At 53.6% G+C, this 27,910-nt stretch overlaps 1 protein-coding gene across 1 annotated transcript; it reads right to left on the bottom strand.

The window, feature by feature from the left end:
* Positions 1–8: 8 nt before the first annotated feature.
* Positions 9–27,616, bottom strand: PIP4K2B (phosphatidylinositol-5-phosphate 4-kinase type 2 beta). Its single transcript, XM_071577414.1, has 10 exons — positions 27,417–27,616; positions 16,249–16,346; positions 14,955–15,051; positions 11,780–11,932; positions 10,833–10,979; positions 10,482–10,520; positions 9,196–9,309; positions 8,687–8,945; positions 6,883–6,986; positions 9–5,956 (listed from the first exon to the last, which is right to left on the bottom strand). Exons 1-10 carry the CDS (start codon positions 27,594–27,596, stop codon positions 5,876–5,878), a joined length of 1,272 nt encoding a protein of 423 aa, XP_071433515.1. The 5' UTR covers positions 27,597–27,616; the 3' UTR covers positions 9–5,875.
* Positions 27,617–27,910: the final 294 nt, after the last annotated feature.

Genomic DNA, 27,910 nt, shown 5'->3' with positions numbered 1-27,910 from the left:
ACCAGAAGTACACAAAGTTTTAATTTTATTTTTCTCTGGTTGGAGACTCATCTGGTAACATGCATGCATTTCAAAACAGTAACAGTGTCTCAAACTGCTCCTAGCAAACAGACAAGCACAGAGGACTTAAAATTCCTATTTAAAAAACAGCAGTGAAAAAACCTAGAATTTTTTATTATTTTTTTTTTTTTAGTTTTTAGATTAAACTTAATTTATTCACATTTTTTCCCGTTGCACTGATTAGCCCTGCCCACCCTCTGTGACCTGTGTGTAACCACCCAGCACAATCCATCCTGCTGCTTTTGGGGGCTGTGCAGCCAGAGAGCAGCACAGCTTTGGAGTGGGAAACACTGAAACCACTCAGAAGGATGGCCAGGAGTTGGCTCGGCCTTCCCAGGGAGCCTCTTTCCAAAGGGACACAGGCAGGGGATGTGGGGAATGCACAGGAGGGGAGTGCAGGGGCAGCTGGGCTGGGTGGGAGCCCACTCTGACCTCGGCAAGGGTGGGACCACCCCTGGAGGAAACACTTCCTGCAGCTCAGGGAGGCAGGGAAAAGACTGCATAGTAGTCACAGGAGGGGGAGCAGCCACCACCAGGGCCCCCGAGAGCCCCAGACCCCCTGTCTGACCTCAGAACTCACTCCCCACCCACCCTGGAGGCAGCCAGGGCAGCGCTCGGGAAAAGCAGGAACTTCCTCCCCCAGAAAAGGAAATAAGACTCAAGTGGTTCAGTTTTCTTGCTGCTTTTGCCAGTCTGATCCCAAACCAGGATCCAGGGGCACAGCCTCCTGTTCTCAGGCACCCCAAGTCACCTCCTGCCTCGGGAGTTCTCCCTGGGGTGAATTCCATGATTGTGGCTTTTGGGATTAAACCCTGGTCAAGCAGAGAGGGCAGAGGGAAGGATCCCACAGAGGGAAGGATCCCACAGAGGGAAGGATCCCACAGAGGGCAGAGGGAAGGATCTCACAGAGGGAAGGATCCCATAGAGGGAAGGATCCCACAGAGGGCAGAGGGAAGGATCTCACAGAGGGAAGGATCTCACAGAGGGAAGGATCTCACAGAGGGAAGGATCCCACAGAGGGAAGGATCCCACAGAGGGAAGGATCTCACAGAGGGAAGGATCTCACAGAGGGAAGGATCCCACAGAGGGAAGGATCTCACAGAGGGAAGGATCTCACAGAGGGAAGGATCCCACAGAGGGAAGGATCCCACAGAGGGAAGGATTCCACAAAGGGAATGATCCCACAGAGGGAAGGATCCCACGGAGGGCAGAGGGAAGGATCCCACAGAGGGAAAGATCCCACCCTGTCACAAGGAGTGAACTCCTGCTGATGCTCTCACAGCAGATTCCAAACCCTCTCCCAGCACTGGTACCAAGGGAGGGAGCTCCTGGGAGCCCTGGAACTCCTGGATCCCACTGAGGGGTGACCCAACATGCTCTCAAGTGGTTTTATTGCACTGTTGGAGCAAAGCTGTGACTCTCTGCCCTTCCCTCTCCCATTCTCAGTGACACTGTAGGAGATGAATCAACAGGGGAGGTGGAAATTCTAAGTTCAAAGCAGGTTTTAGTAGTTAAATTTTGACAGGTAAGAAAGAGAGAGACCCTCTGGAGTGTGGATCCTGCAGCTCCCTGCACAGCTCACCCTTCAGGCACCGGAGAGATGCTGCACACTCATTATTTTGAACTCCAGCTGACCAAACTGCACTGCTTTTTGTTGGAAAATCTGAGCACTCTGCCCCAAATCTGAGCAATCTGCCCCCAATCTGAGCATTCTGCCCCAAATCTGAGCACTCTGCCCCAGATCTGAGCACTCTGCCCCCAATCTGAGCATTCTGCCCCCAATCTGAGCATTCTGCCCCCAATCTGAGCACTCTGCCCCAGATCTGAGCACTCTGCCCCCAATCTGAGCATTCTGCACAAATCTGAGCACTCTGCCCCAAATCTGAGCACTCTGCCCCCAATCTGAGCACTCTGCCCCAATCTGAGGAATCTGCCCCCCAAATCTGAGCACTCTGCCCCCAATCTGAGCAATCTGACCCAGATCTGAGCACTCTGCCCCAAATCTGAGCACTCTGCCCCCAATCTGAGCATTCTGCCCCCAAATCTGAGCATTCTGCACAAATCTGAGCACTCTGCCCCCAATCTGAGCACTCTGCCCCCAATCTGGGCACTCTGCCCCAGATCTGGGCACTCTGCCCCAGATCTGGGCACTCTGCCCCCAATCTGAGCACTCTGCCCCAGATCTGGGCACTCTGCCCCCAATCTGAGCACTCTGCCCCCAATCTGGGCACTCTGCCCATGGACTGCAGGTCTGGCAGCTGAGGGGGGTCAGTCAAATGCACTTCAGTGAAAGGTGTTCCTCAGGGTACAAGCTACAGACAGGAATATCTACACTCAGCAAACTAGAACTAAACTCACACCAGAACAGACAACAAACTATCACGAGCAGTTGTAAAACCAGGATTGGAAGGGCTGGGTTTTCTTTTTTTTTTTTTTTTAAATACTTGAGTTAAAAAAGTGACCTAAAACAAGATTAAAAAAAAAAATCAAAACCAAAACAACAACAAGAACAACAACAAAAATCAAACAAAAGAAAAAGTCCCTTTTAAAAACAAATCAAATATTTGCAGCTTCACTTCTTATTCTGGTAATAAAAATACTGTCTAGAAACAAAAATTAGCATTTTTAACATAATGCTACCTCTGAAAATGTAAACAATATACAAAATGCTTAATGTTAAACAAAGTTACATACCTGGGTAATACATCATTAGGTGAGAAAATTGCATTTAATTACTGAATACACACAGTGTGGCAACTGGACAGAAGTGGCAGAACTGGGGAAGTGCTGAAGGGAACAGCTGGTGGGACTTCTCACACCACTTGAGCCAAACCAGCCAATTCCATCCTTGCAGGAGTTTGGAGTGGAATAAGAAAAAGACAATTAACTGCTCCTGAGCCCTTTTTGTCATGACTTGTGTAAAGATTTGCTGCAGGAATTCACTGTATTTTAATGTTATTCCTGTTCATGAACCTGGGGAGGAGTTTTGCTCCAAGATTCATTCAGCTCTGGGCTGGTTTGTGGGGTCTGCAGTTCACCCATTTCCTTCTCTCCTCCTCTCCCCTTTTTCTCCACTTTTAGATTTTTCACACAGGTGATTGAAAGATAAAACAGTTCCAAAGCTGCTTTCCCAAAAGGAGAAGGACAAACTTACCAGGCCAAAGGTGCAGATTCAATGCAGAATTTTTTTAAAACTGTCAGGAATAAAAAGTGGTTGGTGTTTAATTTCTAATTGGTAGTAAACTTAAGTGCTTCTTGTTCAAGAGAACAGCAACCAATCTAATGCCCACAAAAGGAAGCTGATGATGCCCTCCAAGTCCTCCTTTTTTTTTTAAGGATTCTCAACAGCTGCATTTGGGTTGTGGCTTTTCCAGCTCCACACCTTAAGACACAAGACCCTTCAGCCTTCCCAGACAATGGTGTGTCTGCCCCCCAGAACAGGGACTGGATCCAGGGGCACAAGAAATTTGTCCCACGTCAAAGGGAATGACCAAAAATCCTCCTGGGCCATCACGAGCCCTAATTGTTGATTTCTTAGACTCTGTTTCCAGTGCCCGCCCACGGGCTCCAACTTCAGCCCCTCTCTGTGTCCCCTTCCAAGCTGAGACCTGTGGGATTCACCCCACCAATGTGGGGAGGGAAGAGAGAAGTAAAGAAAGCCCAAGCCACAGTCAGAATCCAGGGAAATGAGCAGGATGTGATGAGCACCAGTTGTCTCTCCAAAGGACCAAATTCCACACAGCAAACTGCAGCACGTGTTACAGCACAGGACAGACATTCCAAACAGCTCATTCCCAAACAAAGGCATGTGTGAAAACAGTTCCAAGGCAGATAAGCAACATGTTTCAACTGCAGGAGGGTTGTTCAAATCCTAAACCCTGCTCAGAAAGGAAATTAAAACCCAAAGAAGCAAAGGGTCTGTAACTTGTGCAGCAGAGCTAACGAAACCCAAAGCAAGTCTGTGGCTGTGAAGGGAATTGCAAGACAAAACAGGACGTTATTCGGTCACTCCATCAGTTCCAAAGCCTCAGGGGGATGGAAAATAATCTGGAGCAAGTGTTCAAACATTTCTACTCCTTGACTGTCGCTCTAGAGAGGGGTTTGGAGCAGAGAAGAGTAAAAGCAACCCCAGCTCAAGTCCTGAGTCCTCCTGAGCAGTGGGATCTGCTCCCCAGTCACAGCTCCCGGCACTCCCCACCGGCAGCGGGTCCAACTCCGTGGGCAAGTCACGTTAAAATAGAAACCAACTAAGCCAAGAACCTCTGTCAGGAAACAAATTCAAGTACCTGTGGCAGATGGGGTGAGTAAGGAAGACTGAACATTAGCTGGATTAACACTGGCAGGGCTGGGATGGTCAGCTGTGACCCGAGAGACACGGCAGCTCCTGACCGAGGCGCGACAGGGAAACGCTCCAGGAGTCAGACCTGATCCCAGATCCAGGAGTCAGACCTGATCCCAGAGCCAGGAGTCAGACCTGATCCCAGAGCCAGGAGTCAGACCTGATCCCACATCCAGGAGTCAGACCTGATCCCACATCCAGGAGTCAGACCTGATCCCAGAGCCAGGAGTCAGACCTGATCCCAGATCCAGGAGTCAGACCTTATCCCAGATCCAGGAGTCAGACATTATCCCAGATCCAGGAGTCAGACCTGATCCCAGATCCAGGAGTCAGACCTGATCCCAGAGCCAGGACTCAAACATTATCCCAGATCCAGGAGTCAGACATTACCCCAGATCCAGGAGTCAGACATTATCCCAGATCCAGGAGTCAAACAGTATCTCAAATCCAGGAGTCAAACCTTACCCCAGATCCAGGAGTCAGACATTATCCCAGATCCAGGAGTCAGACATTATCCCAGATCCAGGAGTCAAACCTTACCCCAGATCCAGGAGTCAGACATTATCCCAGATCCAGGAGTCAAGCCTTATCCCAGATCTACAGGTACAAACCACCTTTCTCTGCTTTTCTGTCAGGAAATCTTCAGGGCTGGCCAACTGAAAGCACGAGGGCTCCGAGCACATCATTAGCTGAGGTTGGTCAATGCCTCTCCTACTTCTCACACTGGTTGTTTTTAGGTTCCAGGAGTTACACCTTTTTTTTTAAGAGATCATCTTTGGTAGATGTTCATTTCCCTCGTCCTTCTTGTAAATCAAGTGCAGTTACAAAAAAGTTTTTTGTCACTTAAATTAACCAAAAAATATAAAGTGTCCCAGTCTGAATTTACCTAAAGTTCAGCGACTCCTCCTTATCAGAGTTACAGTTTCCATCCTTGAAATGGTGAGCTATTTTCCTTCCAATTCCTACCAAGAGGGAAATAAAAGGGATTGCATGTCTTTCTGGTAAAGACAGTCCAATAAAATAAAAAGGAAAGAAGGAGTAGTTTGTGGAATCAGGCACTGCTTCACTCCCACTGAACATGATCTAGAGCCACCCCTTCGTACAGTGCCATGTCATACCCCTCTGGGATTCTCTTGATCAGAGAGGAGAAAATGTCACTAGAAAGAGCAGTGCTGAAACAATGCACTTTGCTTGGTTTAAAAAGCCCTCAAATCTTATGTCTGGGCACTTCTGTAACATAAAATCCCACTTTTCCACCTGGGTCAAGTGGACTGCTGGAGGGTGCACCTGGGATGAGTTTTCTCTGAAGTCACGCAGTGCCACACACTCACCTTGCACACTCACCTTGCACACACACCCCACACACCCCACACACACTCCACATGCTGCTACAGTGTCTGTTTGAGTGTCACAGGCTGCGTTCTCTGGGTGAAGGAGCCCCTCTGCTCTTCCTTCCTCGCTGAAGGCTGAAGACAACTATGTCAGGATATTGGAGATAAATTCGTTGAAGCGCTTCGAGTACTGCTCGGGGTTCACGGTGGAGATCTCTGCCCCAGCCTGCAAGGCACACAGAGAGCTGTCAGACACCCTCCTCCAGGGGCAGGAGGGATGGCAGGGAGGGAGCACAGCAGCACAGCCCTGCTGGGAAACACCCACAACAACCTGCAAGTTCTGGGAGAAAAACCAGCAGGTCTAGAGAGACCCCCAGGGAAACTGCTTCGAGCTCCAGGTGTATCCTCAGAGCACTCAGACAAAGCACTGGGTTTGTTTCCCTGTGGTTTGCAGCAGATTGGGAGCATAAAGAACTCATGGCTGGAGCTGTGTCAGGGCAGGGCTAGGTGGGATATCAGCAAAAGGTTCTTCCCCCAGAGGGTGGTGGGCACTGACCAGGCTCCCCAGGGCAGTGGGCACAGCCCTGAGGCTGCCCAAGCTCCAGGACAACACTCTGAGGGACAGGGTGGGATTGTTGGGGTGTCTGTGCAGGGCCAGGAGTTCCACTCCATGGTCCTTGGGGGTCCCTTCCAGCTGAGCACATTCCATGATTCTCTATCAACTCCACATGGTGGTGGTGGTGGTGGGTTGATGGTTGGACTTGATGACCTTAAAGGTCTTTTCCAACCTTGATGATTCCAGGATTCCATGCTCTGCTAACCTGGGCTATTTCAAGCCCTTTTGGGAAATTTAGGATTGCTGCCAGGGAACAGGAGTGGCCCCCACAGAGCCAATCCATTCCTGCTCCATGAGATGCCTCAAGCACCTCCCAAATTGGGATGTAAATACAAATTATCCCCACCCAACCCAAGGGAAAACCTTTCTGGGACAGCCTGAGGAGACAGCGAGCGAGGCAAGAGCTGTTCCTGTGCACAGGCACTGGAGAATTGCCACTCTGGGAGGGCAATCAGTGCCAGGAGACATCACACCCCTCCCCAGGGACATGCCCACAGAGCAGAAGCCCCAGGCCCACCCTCCCTGTGCCAGCTCACCCCGTGTTTCACTGTTTTGGCAGCATGTGCAGCTTTTTTCTTCGCATCGTAGGGCGTGAGAATGTCTATGATGGCCATGAAATAAACCTCCTTCCTGGGGGCACCTGGCAAGGCAAGAGGGTCACTGGCACCCCCTGAGCAAAGCCCAGCTCAGCTCCCCTCCTCCCCAGACATCCAGCAGAGCTGGATTGGTGCAGTTCTCAGGGAGAGCAGAGCAGCTGGAGGCTGCAGAAGGACAGACAGCACCCCTGGATGGGGCAGCACTCCAGGGCTCCCTGGACATGCCACCCCTCTCCCAGCACTGCCTGGCCCTGCCCCAGCTCACACCAGCCAGCACAAGGGGCTGCACAGCCACAGAGGGGGGACAGTCCCCTGTCTTGGGGGGAGCTGGTAAAATGCCAACCCCCAACACACTGCCAGCCTCCCTCTCCCCACTGAGAAAAGGAAAAAACCTCAAAATAGGTTTAAACTTAAACTAACTATATATATTTATACAGAAAAGAGAAAATTAAAAGAAAACTGCAATATAACACACACTGACACAAGTGAGATGTAACAACAATTTTCTGCCTCCCACTGGAAACAGATTTCATTACTCTGGATTGATAAAGCACCCAAAAGACAAAACACCCAGCAAAGCAAAAGAAAGGGAATAACAATAACATGTTTCTGCTTCCCTGAAGTAAAATAAAATAAGAAGCAGTGGCAGCAGCAGCAAGGCCCAGCACAGCAGGACAGCCGTAGCATATCCTGCTTCTACTCTAACCATGATGGAACTGAGAAACACCTCCTACTCTGCTGTATTTATATCTCAGGTTTGTGTCATTTGGTCTGAAATATTCCTTTGGTTATTTAAGTCAGGTGATACCTGTCTCTCCAAATCTCTGTAGATTCTCTGAGCCTGCTAATCTGAGGCCTGGCTAAACCTGGTGAAGGGACTGGAGCACAAGTGCTGTGGGAAGAGGCTGAGGGAGCTGGGGGTGTTCAGCCTGGAGAAGAGGAGGCTCAGAGGTGACCTCAGCACTGTCTGGAACTGCCTGAAGGGAAGTTCTGGCCAGGTGAGGGTTGGTCTCTTCTCCCAGGCACTCAGCAATAGGACAAGGGGGCACGATGGGCTCAAGCTCTGCCAGGGGAAATTGAAGTTGGAGAGCAGAAAGAAATTCTTTTCAGGGAGAGAAATTCTTTGCAGAGAGAAATTCTTTGCTCAGGGATTGGAATGGGCTGCCCAGAGAGGGGGTGGATTCCCCATCCCTGGAGGGTTTTCAGCTGAGCTTGGCCGTGGCACTGAGTGCCATGATCTGGTAAAGGGACTGGAGTTGGACCAAGGGTTGGACTTGATGATCTCAGAGGGCTTTTCCAACCCAATCCATTCTATGATTCTGTGGATGTGGCACTGAGTGAGAATCCACCATGTCTTGATCCAACCCTACTGTGATCACCAGCCCAGGGCACAGAGTGGCTCTGAGTCTCCTCTTAAACACCTCCAGGGACAGAGAATCCACCATGTCTTGATCCAACCCTACTGTGAGAATCCAACTCTACTGTGAGAATTCACTATGGCTTGATCCAACCCTACTGTGAGAATCCACCATGTCTTGATCCAACCCTACTGTGATCACCAGCCCAGGGCACTCCGTGCCCTGGGCTGGTGATCACAGTGGGGTTGGATCAAGGATTGGACTTGATGATCTCAGAAGTCTCTTCCAACCCAACTGATTCTATGATTCCATGAACCAAAGCCCAAACTCCCCCAGGTCCCAGTGCCCCCAGCCCAGGGCCCCTGCCCTGCCCTCCCAGCACTCACTTTCATGGCTCTTCATGGCGTACACGTCCACGGAGGGGTCGAACTCCCCGGGCCCAAAGAAACGGGGGTAGCTGAGCAGGTTGCCGGGGCTGTCTGGGGGGGTCCCGTAGGAGCAGAGGGGGTTCCCCCCCGGCCCGTCGTTCTCACACTCCTCGTCCTCCGCCCGATCCTCCACCTCCATCTCCTCCTGCTCCGCACGGTCCACGTCGTGGATCCCAACCAGCAAACTGTAGTCCATGATCTTCAGCTGGGCTAAAAACTGGGAGAGAGGAAGGAGTGAGGACAGCAGAGTTGGGGTGGGAGCACAAATTTCTGTGCTGCTCTGTCAGAACCTCCCTAAGAAAGGGCTGTAGTGAGAGCTAAACCCTTTCAGACTCCAGGGAATCTACACACGAGCTCACAGTTCCACTGCCATCAGCTCAGCCCTGACTGATCCACGAATGAATGACCTGCTTTCCAGTCCCTGCTGCACCCTGGAGCCAGAGCAAGAGCTGTCCCCAGGAAACTACCTCCACATCCCGCTTCAGCTTCTCAAGGAAGTTCTTTTTACTCTCTTCTCCAACATGCAGCTTCTGCCCCTCATTCAAGAAGTCGTTGTCCTTGAAGGTTGGGAGATCCTTGGCCTGCAACAAAAAGCCTGTGTCAAATTCTCCAACCCTGGCCCATGGAGCCCTGAGAAACGTGTGGATTGAGCAGACTCTGAGCACTGTGGGGCTGCATCAGGGTCCTCTGGCTGGTTTTAAGGTGAAGTGGCTCATCCTGCCCACCAAGGATGAGAATGGCATCAGGCTGAGCACAAGGATCATGAGTGAATCCTTTAAGATGTGCTGCAGGCTGGGAGCTGCCCAGCTGGGCTCCAGCCTGACATGGTCCAACTGGCTCCCAGAATTGAAAAGAAATTCATTTTGTTGCCTTCTGACTCAGGGGAAATGGGTAAAGGCTTGAAAAAAAAAACCCAAACCTTCATTCCCTGAAGAGAAAAAAATTAAACCCACTGTTTTGGGGGAATCCACTTGCAGCAGGCCCTGAGGGTTTCTCAGGGATGTGGAAGAACTTACAACACTTTTGTGCACCTGGGAATGAAATGATTTTGTTCTCACAATGACACAGGAGCACGTGGTGGCTCCATGATCTTTTCTGAATATGCAGGAAAAGCTCCAGGCAGCAAGTTGGGGACACCTGGGCATGGTGACACCAGAGATTTCAGGGTAAATGGCAGTTCCCTGGCTCATGGAAGACATTTCATTTTAGGGCAGGCTGGACTAGACTCCCAAGCCTGAAAATCCTACATGGAAAACACGTAGAACCACAAGTTCCTGCTGTGAGTTCCACAGGAATTTCATGGCAGCATCACAGCTGCAGTTCAGCAAGGGCAGGATGCTGAGTGGGATTCAGAACCCAGGTTTAGGACTGTGCTGACATGCCAAGGATCTGAGAGGAGCTGGGCTGCTTCCCAAGAGCTAACTGCTGACCTGCCTCAGTCTGGGACTCAGAGAGTGCTCAGAAAGACACCACTGCTCTAATGTGGGGCTTGGTACTGGTTCAATTGTCCCCTAAAGAAGTTCCCCCCACTCCTGGCAGTGCCAACATAACAGAGCAGAGCAGGCAGAACCAGCACCTTCTCTTCCTGAGCAGTTACTGAGCACAGCCTGAAAGGTGGGACAGAAAGAGGTTAAAACTCAGGGCCTGTTTAATATCCCCTGCTCAATATCCCTTTGGAAAAGGAAAATCAGTTGGATCTCATCTGATTTCAATCACCAGGAGGAAGGAAAGGCTGGCCAGGGTTGCTCCATACCTTCTCTTTATCACTTGCTTCCCTGGATACTGTTGAGCCCTGATAAAAAAAAAGAAAATATCATTACTGCACTAAGTGTCACATTCCCAAAGAATCCACTGGCACCATTTAATTTCTTCATGCAGAAAAATAATGAAAGTATTTTTAAGATCAGTGCTCAACCCTCTTTTCATGACCTCCCTGGGGTAGTGTAGGTCACTTGGGGTGGGAAACTGGACCAACAATTGAGCCTCAAGTGAAGAAGGTCCATCTAAAGCCCCCAAAACCTGACCAAACCCCCAGACCTTGCTAAGTGGGTGTTCCCAAGGCCAAGTGCAGCTCCCAGCCCCCTGGAGCCCTGCAGAGCCTCACCTTCAGGTCGTATTTCCTGTGCACAGTCAGCCTGTGGCTGAACACGTTCCTGGTGACCACCATGTAGGTCTCCACGCCGTCCACCGTGAGCCGGTACATGCCCAGGAACTGTGGCAGGAGGGTGTTCCCGTGGCACTCCACGATGAACTGCAGCACAGCAGGGGAGGGGAGGGCACAGCAGGACACTTCTGTCACACCAACCCCAGCTCTGACACAACACAAGCTCAGCAAGATGCTGGCAGTGATCCTCCTGTCCCAGCCATCTGACACCAATGGGAAAGGAAAGGAGGCTTGAAATGGCCATTGGGGCCTCAAGAAGAGGAGTTAAGACATGGTAAGAATCTTCCAGCCCTGAGTTGAGACAGAGCATCCCATTCCCTGAGCAGCCTGATCCAACGAGTAGTATCCCTGCCTATGGAAGGGGTTGGAGCTGGATGATCTTTAATGTCCCTTCCAACCAAAAGCATTCTGGGACTCTATGAATGTCCAGCCTGCTGTGACAAGCCAAGTGTGCTCTGGCACTGCCCAACTTCCCTTCTCATAGTTATCTCACTGGACTGAAAGTGAAGGGCAGATGGGCTGGCAGGTAACGTGGACCAGGTGGAACATTTCCAGCTGTCCCTCTCTGCCCCTCCTTGTCTGCTCCTCTCCAGTCCCTCTGGCAAGTCTAATGCAAAGGACTGAACCAGGAGCATGTTCACAGGTGTCAGGTACCACCAATCCATAATTCACTGATGTCAGGAGCAGGGGGAGCTGTGAAGGGGCTCAGCAGCATGAAGGAACAGGCAGCTGGGCCATGCCTGGCTCTCAGGTCCTTAAGCAACTCAGTTTCCCCCCCAAAACCTCCGTGCAAGCCCTGCCAGCTGCGAGCCGAGAATCCACCTCCAGATTCCCAGCAACCCCCAGGTGTGTGCAGCCCATCTCCCAGGGTTCCAGACTCACCATACCTGGTGGTACTTCTTGAGGATGTTGTGCATCTCTGCCACGTCCTCGCTGGACACGGCCTTGATGACAAACCTCCTGTCGTAGGTGGTGAGGAATCGGGCGCCGCAGCGGCCCTGGCTGTCGCTGTTCACCGGCGCGCTGCGCGTCACCGAGTTCTGCGGGCACACACACACGGGGAGGGCTGGCAGCAGCTCTGCCACCTCCCTGCAGGACAGAGGGAGGTCTTGGGAAGCAGATGGGACACGGGGGAGCATGGCCAGCTCCACGGCTTGGCTCTGGAAGGGACATTCCGGGTGTGTTCTGCCTCTGGAATGGTGTGCGGGGCAAGCTCCGAGCACACCCGTGACTGTGGACTGAGGGTGATCCAGTTGTGCCAAAATCTGGACACTGTTTTAGAGCCTCCATCTGGGCCTTTTATTTTTTACTCCATGTCATGTTTTACTCCAACACCTGGCAGGTGTTTTGGAAGATCTTTTTTACTTAAGACACAAAATACAAGAGTTCTTGGCACTTCCTCCTGGGAATTTAACAACAGTCAGGATATTTCTATGGTTTAAGGGAAACAGAACAAAATGACTGAAAGGGCCTGTTGCTGTGACTGTGACCTGAGGGTGATGCAGTTGTTTCAAAATCTGGACAGTTTTAGAGCCTCCATCCAGGCCTTTTATTTGCTGATATGTTTTACTCCAACACCTGGCAGGTGTTTTGGAAGATCTTTTTTACTAAAGGCACAAAATACACAGGCCAAGAGTTCTTGGCATTCCCTCCTGGGAATTTAACAACAGTCAGGATATTTCTATGGTTTAAGGGAAACAGAACAAAATGACTGAAAGGGCCTGTTGCCTTTCCCATCAAAAAGCAGCTTAAACTGGCCAAAGTCTCATTGTTTGGGAATTCTTCACAGGTCATCCTGCAACCACCCTCAGCCTCTGCTATTCTTACCGTTGGACGTAAAGGATGGGAGTATAAATAGCCTGGTTGTTCTTCCAACAACCAGCAGCATCTGTCTTTATATCCCTGTCTCCACCCTTAGCAACCAGACACTGCAGCTTCCCTTCAGACTTGCAGCATGATTGGAAAATCCCAGGGAGAGGGCAGAGCAAGGATCTACCCCAATCCCTGAGCACAACACGAGCTCTGTGCTCTGGTGCCTCTCCCCTCACTCACAGCTGCCAAGCCCAGCAGGTCACCTGTCTCCTGGTTGTTCCCTCCATCCCTCCCGAGCTCCACCTTCCAACTCCACCTTGCCCAGTTGGTTCAGGAGCCATTTTATCAACCTGCAGCCTCTCAGCAGCATTTCCCTGCCAGGGGCACAAGCAGAGAGAGGGGAGCTGTGCTCTGAAGCAAACACATGGCTGGCTGTCTTCAGGCAGGCAGATGCATATCCAGCATCTCAGGGCTGCACAATGTGTTTCAGGGTGGATTATTTTTCTTTTAGGTGACAGTTCCACTGCTCTCTCCTCCTCCCCTCAGCTCTGGAGAGAGCTGGCAGCAGAGGGAGCCTGTTCAGCTGCAGGCACAGACAGGCAGACAGAGCCTGCTGTGAAAAAGGGATTTACCATGTCACGCTGCAAGTGAGCCGAGAGGTTTCCTTTCAGAATGAAGCATTTAAAGCTTTTAAAACTTTAATGAAGCAGGGGAAAAACTCTGCTGCTGCCAACAACCTTCAGAAAGCGTCAGGAAAATAAAGGCAAACAGAAAAATCCCCTTGTTTCTTGCTGACATTTGCAAAGGAGTCTGTGCTGCACAGTTTAATCAGCCCTCACCTCAAAACCACAGAGCTTTTCTTCTGGAGATGGGCAGCAGAAATTGTGACCACACAGAGCATTACTGAATTCACAGCCCATTGGTTTCCTTCTTTCCCTTCCTGTCCTCCTGCCTCCTCCACAGCTGGGCTCTTGTATTTAGTGTTCTGGCTCCATTCCCACTCAAGCCAGCACATTTTACCCACCTGAACTCAGCTCAATTAACGTTTTCTTTTAAGAAGCCAAACCACCCCAGAGATGGGAGAAACAATCCTCCAGAACAAGAGGGAAAGTGTAAATGATAAACCAGGCACTGAGAACCAGCCAGGCTGTTGGACACCCTGGGGAAGGGCAGACACACAGGTGGGTGTGGTGTGGGCACACACACACTGCCAGAGGGAAGCAGTTTGGTGGCATCTGCAGGAACAGCTCTGCTCCCATCTCCTGTCCCAGCACAGTGAATGAAGAGCAGGAAGATCACACCACACCCCCACGTGCCTGCCTGGCTGGCAGATCCCAGGGAGAATTCCAGAGGATGCCCCAGCCCTGGCACTGTGCCCAGCAACACCACTGTAATTCCCTGACACTCCGCCTGCCAAAGGCCACGCAGCCATCAAAGCCTCCCTCTCTCTGCACTGCCTTTCCCCTCACTTAGGAGATCCCCAGGCAGGAAGGGTGGCCCTGCTGCAGCAGCAGCAAGAGCTGGGACATCTCTCTCTTCCCTGGATTTAAACCCAGCTGTGCTGACAACAAAAGTCTCTCCCCAACGAGGCAAATCTGAGTCTCCAGCCTTAGGGGACTGTCCCAGAGCAGGAGCCACCTGGATACACCCAACTCAGCAGCACACAGTTGGTTAAAAGCAGCAGATTCACCTCAATATGACAGACAAGCAGTGGATTCACCCAAATAAGACAGACAAGCAGTGGATTCACCCAAATAAGACAGACAAGCAGTGGATTCACCCAAATAAGACAGACAAGCAGTGGATTCACCCAAATAAGACAGACAAGCAGCAGATTCACCCAAATAAGACAGACAAGCAGTGGATTCACCTCAATATGACAGACAAGCAGTGGATTCACCCAAATATGACAGACAAGCAGCAGATTCACCTAAATGACAGAGAAATACCAGACTCATTTTCCTTGCAGATGCTCTGCACTGGATCATTGTTATCCTGCAGCTCCTGCCTGCCCACTGTGTCTGTCTCAGGCCTAAGTTTAAGCTCCCTGAAGCAGGACCATCTTTCTATTGCCCAGTGCTTGGCACAGCAGGATCTGCTTCCCTGCTGGGTTATGGCAAAACCACTCCAACCATGTTATAAACCCAGAAAAGCTGCTGATGGCAGTGTTTGTGTCTCAGTTTCTCTGCCAGTTTGGTTATTCTGTCCTAGGGAGAGGAGTCAGGAGGGCAGGGAGGGAAGAGGCAGTACCTGGTAGTCCTGGTCATCAATCCCGAATCTCTCCCGGAGGTTCCGGAACACCAGGGGACAATATTCCTTAAATTTAAAGCGACTTGGCAAGTTCTCCCTGGGGCAGAAAAGGTATTTGTGTGCAACAATCAGCTCGTGAAATCAAACTCAATTTTTCTCCCACTTCACTGCCAACCCCCCCAGGGTATCCCAGCCCCTTCCATCCAACAAGGTCCTTCTCTGTGTTTCCCCCCATGGGGGCAGCTGGTTTGGATGCCTCCAAGAGAGGTCTCTCCACAGGGATGTTTGCAGGATCCTCACTAACAGGCTGCTGGGATGAGGGTGCTTGTCCTGCAGAACAGTCTCCTCTGTCACAAGCCCAGATGTGACAGAATCCTTTCTCTCCCTGTCCCTGCTTTGTTGTTCTGTGCTGTGCAGTCCCACAGCTGCCCCTGCACACTGGGGGAGACAAATAAAGGGGGGTGGGCTCTGATTTCAGATCACATCAGATCACTTGTGCATCAAAAGGTCAACCCCTGACAAACCCAGAGCACAGAGGAGAGGGGGGAATCAGCTCCAGCCTGGCATGTTCCAGACCCAGCTTTGCTGTCAGGCTGCCCCTGAGCACAGGGCAGTGGGAACAGACCACATTCCCTGTCACTGAGGAGCTGCTTCTGCTCCTGCCACAGCTCTGATCCCACCCAGTGGGGAGAAACAGAGAGACTGGTCCTGCTTCGACACGGTGGGAGATCTTGGCAGCTCATTCTCAATGAGAATCCTTTGCACCAAAACGTGGGAAACTAAAATTTATGTAGGAGAAGAGGGAAGAGCAGATACTGCACATTGTACGTGCCAGGGAAGGCAAACTTTCGAATCACACTCCCACTCTCCAGAGCTGATCCCTGGGAAACTCAGGGAAAACAAAGGATTAATCAGGGAGTGCTGCAGCCCTGCACACCCAGAGCCAGGGTGGGGAACACAGCCTGGAGCTCCAGCCACAACCACGGCCTCAAAAGGGCTTCCAAAACTGACCCTTGGGGAAAAGGAGATGGGAGTGACTCCACAGACACCCCGAGGGTCAGGGCACAGCACCCCTTCAGAGCTGTGAGAGGTTTAGTCCCTCAAAGGAGAGAAATCAAGGCACAAAAGAGCATCCCATTGACAGACTGACCCCCACCGTGTCCTGGTGAGGGGTCTGGGCAGGGCACAGGCTCAGGGCTCGTGTCCAGCCAACTGAGAACAACCCAGAAGGCCTTCACCATGCCAGTTTGCCCCACAGAACTAGAGACAAAGAGGTTGGGAAGCACCTACTTACTTGTTGAATAGATGATTGTCCACCTTGATCTTACTGTAGGCTTTAAAGTCATCGGGCATTAACATGACAGGGACAGGAACGTTGCTGAGCTCGTTGATCTGGAAGAGAAAGGAAGAGGAGACTCAAACCCCACTGTCCCACTGCCCTGCAGTGACTGTTGGTGGAGTTACAGGGATGTCAGACACCCCAGAGGCTGGTTTGGGAGCACTACAACCCCTCAGACTGAAGCAACCTGGGGAACACTGGGGCTAAAAGCCACAGCAGCACCTCAGTTCCACCCCATAGGGAGTCCTCACCTCCTTCCATCCTTTCACCTTCCACTGACCATCCAAGACTCAGCTGAGAACCCAGACAAACCTACAGACCAAGAAACAGCAGATTTGATGTTTTAACTAAGCCCTCTTTGCCTTTATTTAGGAAATGCTGCATTAGCCAATTTGTAACTAGTTCTGTTACAGATCATTGCTGACCAAAGTCTTGGCCATGGTTGGACTCTGGGGCTTGGAGCAGCCCAGCCCAGCTCCCCATGGATGCTGTTTCCATGCTTGCTGTCTCCTGTTGCTCTTATCCCACCTTCTCTGAAGGGATGAGTCACTCCACTAGATTGTTTTTGCTCCTTAGTCATGTGTGGCAGCCACAGGAACACAACGAAGCAGACAAATGAATGTTCAGCTACAACTGTACAGGCAGCTTGTGCTGCAGCACCCAGCAGTGACAGCATTAATAACAGTAATTAAAAAATAACAGAAACCCACCTCTGGACTGTGTCTGGCTGCCCTGCTCCAGACAACCCCAAGCACTGACAAGGCAGTGCCACAATCAAGAGCAGGTCAAGAGGCCCCACGTTTCTGAGCTGCCTTTTCTGGGGTGTCATCCACTCACACAGACTCCACACCGGTCCCATCTCATGGAACTGCCATTACCAGCCTGGATTCAGGAAGCAACTTCATTCCAAGCCCGTCCCCATAATTCCTGTGCCAAGCAGGTAGTGCTGGAGAGAGGCAGACAACGCTGGCAACAGCAGGGCTTGGCTACGAGTCAGGCCTGGGGGCTGTTCCCAACACCAAACTCTCCCGCAGGTCAAGTGACTTCCAGCACGCTTGGAAAGCTGCTGGAAAACTTCCCTGCTGTCTGGGAACAGGGGCCAAGCCATGAGGCTGCAGGAAGGGACTCCAGCTCTGGGATTCCCCGTTCTCTGCAGGCAAAAGGACACACAGCACTGTCCAAACTGTTGCCACGTCTCTGTTTGACCCTTCGAGGACCACGGAGGTCCCAGATCCGGAGATGTGCCATGAGCAAATTCCATGAGGTCCATATTTATCCCACCCTTTCTCCATCATGAAAAACCAGACCAGATTTAACACACGTCAGACTGGAGAGAAAGATAGACCCACACAAAAAAAAAAGGCTATTTTGAGAGCCAGCCATCCCACACAACAGATAAGCGGGAAGCAAACCGGCCCCGGCTCCGTTGGGAGTGGAGATGGAGCTCTGGAAAGCCCTGGCCTGTTCTTCCTTGGAGCACCATTAAGCACCCCCACAAAACTCTGGGATGTATGGAAAACACTGCACAGAGGAGTGAATAAATAATGCCACACACACCCATCACCAGCAATCACCACGGAGCAGGCAGGGCAATGCTCAGCCAGAGGGTCAGGCCTGCCCTGCACGGGGCTGCTCCCTGAGCCAGGGGGAGGAGAGGGAAGGGCAGTGCAGGTGAGGAATCACAGATCATGGAATGGATTGGGTTGGAAAAGACCTCTGAGATCATCAGGTCCAACCCTTGATCCAACCCCACTGTGATCACCAGCCCAGGGCACTGACTGGAAAAGACCTCTGAGATCACCAAGTCCAACCCTTGATCCAACCCCACTGGGATCACTCTGGCACTCTGTGACCTGGGCTGGTGATCACAGTGGGGTTGGATCAAGACATGTTGGATTCTCTGTCCCTGGAGGTGTTTAAGAGGACACTCAGTGCCACATCCAGTCCCTTCTCCAGCCTCGTTGCTCTTCTCTGGAAGATGTCCCAGCTCCAGCCACTGCAGGTGATCCCACAGAAGGGATGGGATGGGAAAGGATATCCCAGCTCCAACCACTGTGGGATAAGGGATGGGATGGGATGAGGGATGGGATGAGGGATGGGATGAGGGATGGGATGGGATGGATGTCCCAGCTCCAGCCACTGCAGGTGATCCCACTGAAGGGATGGGATGGGAAAGGATATCCCAGCTCCAGCCACTACAGGTGATCCCACTGAAGGGATGTCCCAACCACTGCAGGGAGCTGTGAGTGAGTCCCACGCAGCCACTTCCCCTCAGGGTGAAGAGAAAACAGCTAATTGTGTAGCACGACAGAGGCGCTGCCTCCAGCCACTAACCAATCCCTGCTGCCTCCCCGGAGGCCGCCTGGCAGCACAGCTCCTGCCACCCGCCTGCTCCCAGCCCCCTGCCCTCTGCCCGGCTGGGGAAGGCACAAACAAGCCATTAGCAGCTCCTCTCGGAGCGGAGGAAAGGTGCTGACGGCTGAGAGGGAACAGCGACTGGGAGGCTGTCTCCTCTCCCTGGCAAGAATTCCGACACAAATGTTTCTTCCAGGCGTCTCCGGTGCCCTCGTTTCTGCCACAGCACAAGCCTCAAAGCGAGTGTGGCACCTGTTGAGACGCTCGTGACTGGCAGAAATGGTGCAGCACATCTCCCTGCAAAGGTGCTCCCGGTCCCCCCTCCCAGGATACAACAGCCAGAAAAGCCCTCCCTGCAGATGCCTCTCCTCCCTTCTGGCTGCAAACAGATCTGTGGATGCCTCAGGATTTCAGCTCTGGAGCAGAGAGGGAGAAGGAAGGGGATTGTGCTGGGCACCAAAATCTGGGTGAAGAGCTGGACTGGCCACAGCTGGTACCAGCAGTGCCCACCTGGCAGCTCATGGGCAGGTGGTTACTGGCCCTCTGCTCCTCACACCAGCCTGGAAGAAAACGTGGGTTTGTTTAGTTTATTTCTGTTGTTGTGTTAGGTTTATTTTTAAATTTGTTTGTAATTTGTTTGTTTTTAAACACTATGTGCTGCCACAGTAACATCCTGACCCTTCCAAAGGGAGAGGAATGAAAAGCCCCCACACCACCTTGGAACAGGGATATCCCAAAGCCTCCCTTCTCACAGCACAACCTCAGCATCCAGTCCCCTTCCCAGGGATCATGCAATCCCCTCCCCAAGCATCATCCAGTCCCCCTTCCAAAGCACCATCCAGCTCCCCTTCCCAAGGATCATCCAGTCCCCTTCCCAAGGATCATCCAGTCCCCTTCCCAAGGATCATCCAGTCCCCCTTCCCAAGGATCATCCAGTCCCCTTTCCAAAGCACCATCCAGTCCCCCTTCCCAAGGATCATCCAGTCTCCCTTCCCAAAGATCATCCAGTTCCCTTCCCAAGGATCATCCAGTGCCCCTTCCCAAGGATCATCCAGTGCCCCTTCCCAAGGATCATCCAGTGCCCCCTCCCAAGCATCATCCAGTCCCCCTTCCAAAGCACCATCCAGTGCCCCTTCCCAAGGATCATCCAGTCCCCTTCCCAAGCATCATCCAGTCCCCCTTCCAAAGCACCATCCAGTGCCCCTTCCCAAGGATCATTCAGTGCCCCTTCCCACGGATCATCCAATCCCTTTCCCAAGGATCATCCAGCTGGGCTGGAAGTGCAGTCAGTGAAACCCGAGGAGTCCCTGCCCAGAGGGAAGCCGTGCCCAGCACCCATCCCCTCTCCACAGGGATCCCTCTCCTCGGCTTATCCCGCTGGAATCTGAGCAGCCTCCCGGGGGCAACAACGTGACTAAGGGCTGGCACATGTTTGCTCTCTGGCCTCCTCCCCGGGGAGAGGCGTGGAGAGCAGATTATATATAGCAGAGTGAGTGTCTGCCTGGATTTCTGCTCCACAAGGCAAGGTCAGGGCAAGGAGCACGGCAGGGAGTGCTCAGCAACCTCCACTCCCGGCAAGGCCATTCCCAAAAAAGAGACAGCTCCCAGCTGGAGGAAGTGTGGCTGTGCCAGGATCGGTGGGAGGGTACAAGGTGGGCAGGGGGAGCTACCTGAAGGGAAGTTCTGGCCAGGTGGGGGTTGGTCTCTTCTCCCAGGCACTCAGCAATAGGACAAGGGGGCACGATGGGCTCAAGCTCTGCCAGGGGAAATTGAAGGTGGAGATCAGGAAAAAATTCTTTGCAGAGAGAGTGCTCAGGGACTGGAATGGGCTGCCCAGAGAGGGGGTGGATTCCCCATCCCTGGAGGGTTTTCAGCTGAGCTTGGCCATGGCACTGAGTGCCATGATCTGGTAAAGGGACTGGAGTTGGACCAAGGGTTGGACTTGATGATCTCAGAGGGCTTTTCCAACCCAATCCATTCTATGGATGTGGCACTGAGTGAGAAACCACCATGTCTTGATCCAACCCCACTGTGATCACCAGCCCAGGGCACAGAGTGGCTCTGAGTCTCCTCTTAAACACCTCCAGGGACAGAGAATCCACCATGTCTTGATCCAACCCTACTGTGATCACCAGCCCAGGGCACTCTGTGCCCTGGTCTGGTGATCACAGTGGGGTTGGATCAAGGGTTGCACTTGCTGATCTCAGAGGTCTCTTCCAACCCAATTCATTCTGACATTCTGTGACTTGGATGTGATTCTTTGTGGTGGAGGAGGCAGGTGCAGCACCACAGCCACAATCCTGAGCCCTCACCAGAGGGATCACAGGCTGTTCTGAGCATCACAGGCTGTTCTGAGCATCCCACCTGCAGGGACAGCAGCCTGTGCCCCAGGGATTGCCACACCTCTGCTATAAAAGCTTTAGAAGCCCCCAAAGTGGGGAAAAAACCCAGATAATTTGGAGCACAAGCTCTTCAGCCCAGGGATCTGCCTCCACAGCCAGCACAGTGCTGGGTTTGTGTGAGAATTTCAGCTTTTTAGCCCTGAGCTGCCCTTGAATGCACCTGAAAATCAGCCCCTGGGTTTGCCCAGTCCTGTCATGCCCAGAGTTTTCTGTTTCAGACACCTGAGAGGGACCAGCTCAGGCTGAAAGCACCATAAAAGTGCATTTTGCAGGAAGACACAAGGCCCCAGCCCTGCCCTTCCCAGGGCAGATTTCCCAGTCCTGGAGCCTCCCAAAGGGCTCAGACACATCCCAGGCTCGAGGGCTCTCAGGGTTTAAACCCAAGTCACCTTTAACACAAACCAACTGGCACCTTCACTGGGCACTAAGACAGGGCTGCTCCCCATTTCCCTGCTGGTTCCACCACCTTCTGAGCACAAAGGAGCAATTCCCAAGGAATTCAGGCAGTCCTGCATGTCCAGAGTCACTCCAGCAAAGACAGAGTGCAGAGCAAAGAGCCACAACCCTGGAGGAGCACAGGGAAGGGCAGACCTGGGGCAGCAGCAGATGAGGGAGGGAAAACCTTCATCCCACCCTCCTCCTCAGCACCCAGAGAGCAGCCAGCTCAGCCCTGCAGCTCCTCCAGCTGCCTCCATTCCCTTCATCCTCAATGAGCACAATTCAGCTTGGCCTAAGCCACCCCTGGCCTGCAAAAACACCTCCTCCCTCCCTCTCTCTCTCTCAAGCTTTTCTTTCCTGGCCACTGGAATTCCTGAGCCACACCAGTCAGGAGTTCTGGGTTGATCTGTGGTTGATAATTTGCCTTCCCCACCCAAGCCAAGCCCTTTTCCAATAAGAGGCACATCAATATTCCATGTCATTCAGGGACAGCTGTTGGGACCAACGGGCCAGGCATAATTTTGTTTCAAAACCTGACTGTAGCCTCAAAGTGGCAATTAGCATTAGTAAATTGATGGGAAAATGCAATTTGTTTACTAACAAGATCCAGCTGATGGAGTGTGGGAGCTCTCTAGGATTCTTTAGGGCAGGAATTTGCTCAGGAAAATAAAGATACTTTGTCCCCCCCCCCTCAAAGGCATCTCCAAGTACTTTGTGAGCATTAGTTAAACTTTATTATCCTCTGGGGAAGGAGGTAAAAGACACATGGCAAAGTCACTTTAGCAGGGAGACAAACCCATATCTGCAGCAAAACTCTGCTGCTGCTTAACACAGTAAAGGAACTGGGTGATGGATTGAGAAAAAATCCCTGTTTTCCATGAATTAGAGCATGATTAATCAGTATCCATGCTAACAACCCCCATGCAATGCTAGGGAAGCATGAACCTTGCAGTCAATAATTCCTCCCTCTGCTCTGGGGGCACCAAAATGCTTTAGGAGGGGAAAAAAGCAGCTCCTGGTGACAGCAAAGCCACCTCTTCCATTTGGAAGCCTGTGGAAAGGACTCCTGGCCATGTCACAGGCAGAGGAATCAGTGCCCCCCTCCTGCCAGCACAGCTCCAGGACCACTGGGAAGCATTTTCCAGTCCAGGTGGCAAAGCCATCCCTTTCCTTGGTCCTAAACAAACTAAGGAATGAGAAGGTTCAATGACCACACCAGTCAGTGCAGAGCAGGGAAACGAGCCCCATTTTTCTCATTAAACTACCCAGAAAAATCTTGTTTTCTGTCCATGTCCAACAAGGCAAAGGGCTCCTGGAATGCTGCTCTGCACAGGAGCCCCTGGGAGAAGCCCCAGAGCCAGGGCTGGGCCATTCCCAGGGCTGTCCTGGCCATATGCTGCTCTCTCCAGAGGTCAATTAGAGGCAGGGCAGACAGAGGGGCTGGCAAGGACAGGGCCAGGCTGTTCCCCCCGTGCCAGCACCAATTTATGGGATTGGAACATTTGATGTGTGGCAGATGCTGCTCTGGCTACAATTAACATGGCAACACCAAGCCCAGGGCTGTGGGCAGGGAGCTGCAAATCCCAGTCCTGCTGTTTCCCTGGAATACTAACGAGCTGTGTGCTGGCACCACTCCTGAAGGTCCTGGGAGATGGGCTGGGGCTCCAGCCAGGAACTGGAGCCTCTGGAGCACAGGGGGTGCCTCAGGCAAGGTCCCCACAGCCAGCAGATCTGCCCTTCTCCATAAAAACAGGGTGTTTATGCCACCCCCTGTCCCTGCCAGCACCCAGAGCCACAGGGATCCATTCCAGCTGAAGTGGCACCTTGAGGAGCATCATCACAGCCCAGCAGGCTCGACTGCTCATTTAACAAACAGATCCATAGTCAGCTCTGCAACACCCCCAAACTCCCAGTGCCTCCTGCAGTCAGAACCTCCCAACAGTTTCCGTGGTTCCCAGAGCCCCTCCTGTGGGGAGGGAGAGGCTGGGCCCTGCCAGAGCCATCCCAGAGCTCCTCCTGTGGGGAGGGAGAGGCTACTCCATGTCACAGCCATCCCAGAGCTCATCCTGTGGGGAGGGAGAGGCTGCTCCCTGTCAGAGCCATCCCAGAGCTCCTCCTGTGGGGTGGGAGAGGCTGCTCCATGTCAGAGCCATCCCAGAGCTCATCCTGTGGGGAGGCAGAGGCTGCTCCCTGTCAGAGCCATCCCAGAGCTCATCCTGTGGGGAGGCAGAGGCTGCTCCCTGCCAGAGCCATCCCAGCTTCCCAGAGCTCATCCTGTGTGGTGGGAGAGGCTGCTCCCTGCCAGAGCCATCCCAGCCATCCCAGAGCTCATCCTGTGGGGTGGGAGAGGCTGCTCCCTGCCAGAGCCATCCCAGAGCTCATCCTGTGGGGAGGCAGAGGCTGCTCCCTGTCAGAGCCATCCCAGAGCTCATCCTGTGGGGAGGCAGAGGCTGCTCCATGTCACAGCCATCCCAGAGCTCCTCCTGTGGGGTGGGAGAGGCTACTCCATGTCACAGCCATCCCAGAGCTCATCCTGTGGGGTGGGAGAGGCTGCTCCCTGCCAGAGCCATCCCAGCTTCCCCATCCTGAGCACAGGGATCCACCCGGGGCTCCCATGGAGCAGCACACAGGGATCCAGCACGGAGGAGCTGCAGCTCCTCTCCCAGTGCCATGACAACAGCAGGCACCAGTGAGGCTCCCCAGGAACCATCTCCATGTCTGCAGGATTTTTGGGGTGTTACCCAAAACTCAGAAATCAAGGGGGACCCTCAGTGCCTCCACTTCCCTCTCTCTGCACCAGTTCTCCCCTCCCTTCCCTGAATTTTTCTAGTCCAAAACTCAGTTGTTTCACTGATACCACCCACGTTTGGCCTCACTCCCTCCCAGCAGCCACAGCCCCACCCTGAGCCCATCCAAACACTGCCTGGGGACCACCAGCACAGCCAAGGCCCAGCTCCTTATTCAGACACACCAAGCTGCAGTTCCAGACACCAGTCCCTGCTCTTGGGGTGCTCCTGACCCTCTGCAGCCCCTTCCCTGCCTGAGCTCACAGCAGCTGCTCACGAGCTGGTTGGAAGGCAAGGCTGAGCTGCTGCCAGGCTTGGATAATGGACCCAGGGGGATTTCTCCAGGGGTTGCATAAAGTGCTTGTTTGTTTGATTTGTCTGTGAAAAAGTTCATCTCAGAGGTGAGTAATTTTGACAGACTCTTCCTGGCACAGCCCTGGGCTGTGCTGAGAGCTGTTTTCCCCTCCTCCCACTCCAAGGATCCCAAGGCAGAACTGCAGGGACACAGACAAGAGACTCACTCACCACTCCTTGGCCAGCTCTGCTCCAGGAGCCAAATATTGAACAACCCCCCAAAGATTCCTAACAAAGTTTCAAGGTATTCCTGCAATTATTCCCACCATGTCCAAACCCATCTGCTGGAGGCACAGAATTCCAATTCCCACATAACCAGGGCTCCAGGATCACCTCCCAGCCCCAGCCCAGGAGGAGCAGCTGCTCCTGGTGAGTCACCAGAGCTCAGAGCTCTGTCACACCGAGCCTTTGGGGCACTCCAACACCCCCAGGGCCACAAACTGCAGCAGAGCTGGAGGGATTCGCTGGGAAATCCTCTGGCCAAGGGGGAGGAGGTCACAGCTGAACTTTCCTCACCCCTTTCCAAGCCCCTCAGGATATGGTGGCTCCTCCTGGCAGCAATTTCTTCCTAATACACATCCCATATAATCTCATTATTAGCTTAGTGTCCTGTTGGTTCCTCCCTCTGCCGAAATATTTCACAGCCAAGTGTTCCCAAAGTTCCACTGCCCTGGCCTCACATCCCTGCCAGGATAGCCAGACAGCTACAACAACAAAAACTCCACAAAAAAACCCCAAAAAGGCCAATTTCCAGCAAGCACCAACTGCCCCTAAGAGGCCAGGAATGAAACTCCAAAGAATCCCACAAATTTCCATTTCTTCAGGGCTCCTAAAGGCACCACAGATCAAAGCCTGATTAAACTCATTATCCTTTTTCCTGGGCACGGCTCTGAGCACTTGGAACATCCTCTGAGTCTGTGCTGAAGCACATTTGGAAGCTTTCCCTCCAGCCAGGCAAGCCAGGAATGCAACTTGGAGCTTTTTTTGGTGTGTTGTTTGTTTCTGAAAAAAAATATTAAGCTCAAATCCCTTTCACTCTCTAGGAAACATCCACTAATCCTCTGGAGAAATAGGTGTGTCTGAGCCCTAAAAGTGGATTAATTGAGGAAGGGATGAGGCTTCTGGATTCTCTGACCACCTGGAACAGCATCCAGCACCCACATCCAAGAACCAATCCTGCTTCCCAGCAGGAATTTGTGCCTGACATCACACAGGAGGGAGAATATTCCAGAGAAAACACAAAGATGGTCTTAGGAATTCCAAAAGGGTGTGGATTAGAGCTGAGCCAGCACAGACATTCCCAAGGGTCCCACCTGCCTCTTAAAGCCTCTTCCCACAGGAACCAAGGCCAGGAGGACACACATGGCCCGAGTTCTGGAATCAAAGGGAGACAAGGCTGGAGAGATGGAGCCAAAAATCCCTTTTCTGGGGAGGGATGGAGATGGGAAACATGTAATTATCCAAGTGAGGAACAGGAGGGTCCCCTCTGGGCTGGGACAGGAGGGACCCCTGGCTGTGACAGCCACAGGGACTGGCCTGGGTGGCACAGGGGGCACAGCCCTGGGTGGCACAGGGGACACGGCCCTGGGTGGCACAGGGGACACGACATGGCCCTGGGGGGCACAGGGGGCACGACATGGCCCTGGGGGGCACAGGGGGCACGACATGGCCCTGGGGGGCACAGGGGGCACGACATGGCCCTGGGGGGCACAGGGGGCACAGCCCTGGGGGGCACAGGGGACACGACACGGCCCTGGGTGGCACAGGGGGCACGACACGGCCCTGGGTGTCACACGAGTGTTCTCAGGGCCCCCCCAGTGCCAGAGGGGGCTGTGACAGGGCACCAGCACCCAGCCCAGCATCGCTGCCCTCCCCAGCCTGGGGAAAGGGAGGTGGGAATTGGTGCTGGGAAAGGAGGCAGGGTGGGTGTGTGGGGGCTCAGGGAGGGACCCCCGAGCCCAGAGTGCCCCAGGAGAAAGGCACCCCCAGGGACAGAGCCCAGGGAGGGGCTGGATCAGGGATGGGGTGGAAGGGGAGGAAAGGCTGGGATTTAGGGGGAGAGAGGGGGTGGGGGGCAAAGCTGAGCCTGAGGGGGAGAGGGGAAGGGTCTGATGGGATGGGGGCGTCGGGCACTTGCTGAGGGGAAAGGATGGGGGAGAGGGGAGTGAGGGGACGAGGGCGATGAGTGGTGAGGCCAGCCAGGGGTGAGGAGGGTGAGGAGGATGAGGGGGATGAGGAGACAAGGAGGATGGGGGGCAAGGCTTGGGGTGAGGAGGATGAGGGCGATGAGGGGCAAGGCAGGAGGTGAGGGCACAAGGAAGCTGACGAGCAAGGTTTGGGGTGAGGAGGATGAGGGGACAAGGGGGATGAGGGCTATGAGAGGATGAGGGGCGAGGCCAGCCAGGGATGAGGAGGATGAGGGGCAAGGCGTGGGGTGAGGAGGATGAGGGGACGAGGAGGATGAGGGGACGAGGAGGATGAGGGGACGAGGAGGATGAGGGGACGAGGAGGATGAGGGGACGAGGAGGATGAGGGGACGAGGAGGATGAGGGGACGAGGAGGATGAGGGGACGAGGAGGATGAGGGGACGAGGAGGATGAGGGGACGAGGAGGATGAGGGGACGAGGAGGATGAGGGGACGAGGAGGATGAGGGGACGAGGAGGATGAGGGGACGAGGAGGATGAGGGGACGAGGAGGATGAGGGCCAAGGCCCGTTCCGGCTCTGAGGGGCTCTGTGTGTGTGTGTGTGTGTGAGGGCTGGGGGGTTCCCGCGCCGCCCGCTCTCACCGTGTGGTTCGCCCCCCACATGAGGACGCTGAGCAGCGGCTCCGAGGCCCGGAACAGCTTCACCTTCTGGCACACGAAGTGTTTCTTCTTGGTCTTGGTCTTGCTGGCGCTGAGGGCCGACCCCAGCGCGGCCCCTCCGCCCCCCGCCGGCCCCGCGGCCCCCGCGCAGTTCGCGGCCATGGCGGACCCGACCGACCCCCTCCCCGCGCCCCCCTACCAGCGCCTCCGCATGGTTCCGCCCGGCCCGGCGCTCCCCCCGCCCGCCCCGCAGTGGTACCGCCCAGCCCCGGCCCGCTCGGCCTCCCCCGCGCCGCCCCCCCTGCCTGCGTCCCCCCCCGCCGCAGCCGCCGCGGTGGTGCGGTCCCGGCTCCCCCCCCGCCCGCCCCCGCGGTGGTTCGGTCCGCCGCGCCGGCCGAGCCCGTTCGGGCCCCGCGCTGAGGAGGCGCCAAGATGGCGGCGCGGGCGGAGGGAGGTGCCATGGCCGACCCGCGCGG

Source organism: Pithys albifrons, chromosome 25 (genome assembly GCF_047495875.1).
Source record: "Pithys albifrons albifrons isolate INPA30051 chromosome 25, PitAlb_v1, whole genome shotgun sequence".
Lineage (NCBI taxonomy): Eukaryota > Metazoa > Chordata > Aves > Passeriformes > Thamnophilidae > Pithys > Pithys albifrons.
This window is presented reverse-complemented; position numbering and strand designations above follow the sequence as displayed.